This window comes from Rosa chinensis, chromosome 4, assembly GCF_002994745.2.
Source record: "Rosa chinensis cultivar Old Blush chromosome 4, RchiOBHm-V2, whole genome shotgun sequence".
In the NCBI taxonomy this organism is placed as follows: Eukaryota; Viridiplantae; Streptophyta; class Magnoliopsida; order Rosales; family Rosaceae; genus Rosa; species Rosa chinensis.
Genome location: NC_037091.1, coordinates 6324405 through 6328246, shown reverse-complemented (window position 1 = coordinate 6328246; position 3842 = coordinate 6324405). Strand labels below are relative to the sequence as shown.

Genomic DNA, 3842 nt, shown 5'->3' with positions numbered 1-3842 from the left:
GCGGTTCTGGCAGTGAGGTTCCTGCACGGGCAGACGGACGCAACGAGTCAATAAAATTTCTATCCGCCGTGCTGAACGACACTTCAGATCCGGAATCCTCACTGCTCGAGATCTCTATGACGTCGGCCATCCCAAAACCCTAAAACCCAAATCAGTTAGCTCACACATGATCTAACCTATCCCTATATCAGTTAGTGCCCAAGAACATCAACAACACTCAACCCAGAAAATGCCAAAACAAGAACAAACAGACTAAAACCCAGATTCGACCATCTAGAAAAGCCCTAACAACCCCAATTGTCAATCACAACCACCTTTCCCCAAACCCACTCACACCCTCACAGTACGTCGACAAAGAACATATCACAAAAAAACCCAGAAATTCAAGAAGGCAGACACCCAATCAAATAGGAAAAGGGTCAGATTACCAACCTTGATAGTGGAGCCTCTGACAGCAGTGTGTACACTAATCTTCGAAGCCGGAGATCGTCGGTTCTTCCACGCACGAAAACTCGCCGATATCGCCTCACTTTTCTTCTCTGATCTCAGACACAGAACACTTGAAGACGACGAGGGCACAGTTCGAAGTTTGGAGCAGTGCCAAATGTGCTACCTTCCCCCCCTTTTATGTCAACGTCAAACAATCCCACACCGTCCGTTTAAAAAACGACATCGACTGCCAGCCGTACGCGTGTCCCACAGCTGCAGTTACTCTCCGGTTACGAGATCCATCATTACTCGGCATTAATGGCGAGGAGACGGCTCGATGAAGGAGGCACACCTCCGCACGCTAACCCTTTAGGGGTTTGCCACGTGTCCACCACCATCAGGCGAAGCGTCCGACAGAGGCCAAAACTTTTGGGCGAAAGGCTCCAAGTATCGAAGTCCGCTGAGCGAAACCCCGCTAGCGGAACTTCTCACTTCAGTAAACCCATCAAGAGATATGGCTAGTTGAATTTTTTCATGGGCAGCGCGTGCACTATCCACAGCAGTATGAACATTACCGAAGACATTAACATTCCACTCCTTCAGAATAGGTTTTAAAAGCTTAAGCTTCTTTTGTAGAATAAACATAGGACAACCACATACCTCAAAGGATTGCCATGCTACTTGAACAATTTTAAGAAAATCTGAGTGCCCCAACCAAAGCTTCTGAAAACGGAATGGAATTGGACCTTGTGCAATGTATTTGGTGAATGAAATCAAGAGAGGATTATGATCAGAAGAGTGCCGAACCAAAGTGGAACAACTTGTCATCGGCCAATAGTCTAACCATGGAATAGAACAAAAGCACCTGTCCAACAACATTTCAATATGTGAGCCAACTCCTCGACCATTTGTCCATGTAAAGAGTGACCCTTTAAGATCAATTTGTGTCAAATGACACACATTCACCATATGCTGAAAGTCATCACAAGAAACACGAGTAGGTAGTCTACCACCCTTCTTTTCATGGGCTCCTAAAATCGCATTGAAATCACCAACTAACAGCAAAGGACCCGAGAAGCTTGTCTTTATTTGCTCAATTGCAGACCATAAAGGACGACGTGCCACACTAGTTGTTGCCGCATAGACAAATATCAGACCATGAGCAATACCACCAACAGAAAACTACACAAACATATGTTGACTAGAAGAAGATATCATAGTAGGAGAGGATATGTTTGTTGAATGAAAAACCCAAATAGTAGGAAATAACTGACCTCTATCATTGACACCGACCAATTGCATACCAATAGATCTCCAAAAAGAATCAGGAATATGTGTCAAAGATGTCATTGGTTCCGATAAACAAAGGAAATCAAGGGAGTGCTTACTAATCAAACTACGAAGAGCAGTTCTTGTAGGAGCATTAGCTAATCCCCGAATATTCCAAAAAATAATCTTCAGAAATTAAGCTTATGAGGAGGACCCCTATTTCTTGAGGGGTAACGATCCACAGTGCCCTCTTCTGGCTGCTTGTCCTCTTTTTACTGTTTGCGGAGTCTCTTTTTCTGCCCTTTAGAAAGAACAAGGGTCATATTCTTAAGGCCTATATCACCCCCCATCATAGAATTCACTGCTTGCATTTCAAATTGCCCCCTAGGAGGGGTTCCATCAATACCAGTCGTGCATTGGTCTTCCTCAGTGAAGTCATGGCCACTAGTTTTCCCTTTTGTCAACTCACCTGCTGCATTTTCCAGAGAAAAATGCTCCTCAAGAACTTATTCAGTCATTTCCGAGGAGCTCAAGTCATCCTGCCTTGCATTAGCAACTTCAATATTTGCTTCCAATGGCTCCTCTATTACTCGCTGGGCAATAGTCTCCATTTCATCCAAAGCCGCCTCCTCAATAACAGTTTGTGCAAACTGAGCAATTTCTACCAATTCCCTTTCAGAAGATTAGACCTTAGGAGAGTCGTCATCAACTGTCAGAGTTGGAGCAGCATGTTGATCCTTTGTAACAATTTCATTAGTCATATTTGGTGGAGAAGCATAGACCATATGCATATCATGCCTAATATCAGAAGTGACCACATTACGCTTTACCTTGTACTCTTGACGCACTACAATAGTCAAAGGCTGAGAAGGCTTCTCACGCTGTTTCTTGTTCCTTTGTTCCTTGTCGTTTAGTTGCTTACAACGATCAGTAGTATGGCCAACCAAACCACAATGGGTGCACAAATTTTCATAGACCACTTCAATGGGAAAACAATGATTTTCACGCTCGATCATCAACGAAGATGGTAATTCCCTGGCAAGATCCACATCTACTAAAATTCTGGCATAATAGCCAAACTCACGCTCCTTCGTAGCCCGGTCTAATTGCAATGGAGTGCCCACTCCATGAGCATGCTCCATTAGATGTTGAGCATGGGTCTGTGGAAGAACGTCTCCCGGCACAAAATCTGGCTTCCATTGAGCCAATCTGAAAATACCAGTAGCAAGGGTGCATGTACCCCCTCCCCAAACTCTTCGCAAATCATCCTCTATTGCAAAGTGAATGTCGAAGTATCCTTTCCCCAGCGGAACAAGACGCCATGGAGCTGAGGGCTTCCACAGAGTGTTAAGCATACCCTTGAGATCAGCAGTCTTCAAAGGTGCAGAGCCTTTACGGAGTAGTAGACGACCAAGGAGGTTGGTTTTGAAACTTTTCAATTGCTCCTGATAAAGAGCCTCATTGATCTTAATGTATGTTTTATCTCCGCGAACAATCGGTGCAGGTAGTTGGGTAAGAGACACCGATGATTCAATTGAATCTGAAACAATTGATGCGAAAGTTTTCGCCTTGGGCGGAGGAGGAGCTGTGGACGGAGGAGTAGTCGAGTCAAGGAATCCCATGAACGCCCATGGGCAGATAGCTTGAGCACCAGAACTGGATGCTGACATGGTGGAGTTTATCTCATAAGGTTTTTCCAGAGCTTAGGGTTGCTTTGATCTTGGTTGATGGCGTTCTTGGTAATAAACAAGATTAAGGGATGCATGAATGAATCATTCTTGATTAGTTCTTGATGAATTGTTTTCCAAAAATTCTTCTTTTCCCACCTTTGTATAGAAACGTTTTTAATCTTTATTTGTTTTCTGAAAATTTATGTTTTCAATCTTTAAAAACCCCCTTTGTTATATTCTTGATGTTTTTGTATATTTGTAAATAAATCAAATTAATTTTAGAATTTTTAGGTAGCATGTAAACCGTAAATAATAAAATAAATAAATAAATAAAATGTTTTTAAAAATTCATGAATAGTGTCTCCGTGAATAGTATTATGTGTTAGTGTGTTTTAAGAATTAATTTTGATGTTTGTTGTGAGTTTGTTAGGGTTTCCTTGTTTTAAGGGATGCCTTCCTTAATTTTAGGGATTG

General features: G+C 42.6%; 1 protein-coding gene across 1 annotated transcript; it reads right to left on the bottom strand.

Annotated features, from left to right (window-relative positions):
• Nucleotides 1–2381: 2381 nt before the first annotated feature.
• Nucleotides 2382–3368, bottom strand: LOC112198687. Its single transcript, XM_024339818.1, has one exon. The coding sequence runs from the start codon at nt 3366–3368 to the stop codon at nt 2382–2384; it is 987 nt and encodes a 328-aa protein (XP_024195586.1).
• Between the last annotated feature and the right edge of the window lie 474 nt (nt 3369–3842).

Bases quoted from the DNA above. Each gene is read 5' to 3' on its own strand.
- LOC112198687 (XM_024339818.1), bottom strand. From the start codon at position 3,368: ATGTCAGCATCCAGTTCTGGTGCTCAAGCTATCTGCCCATGGGCGTTC.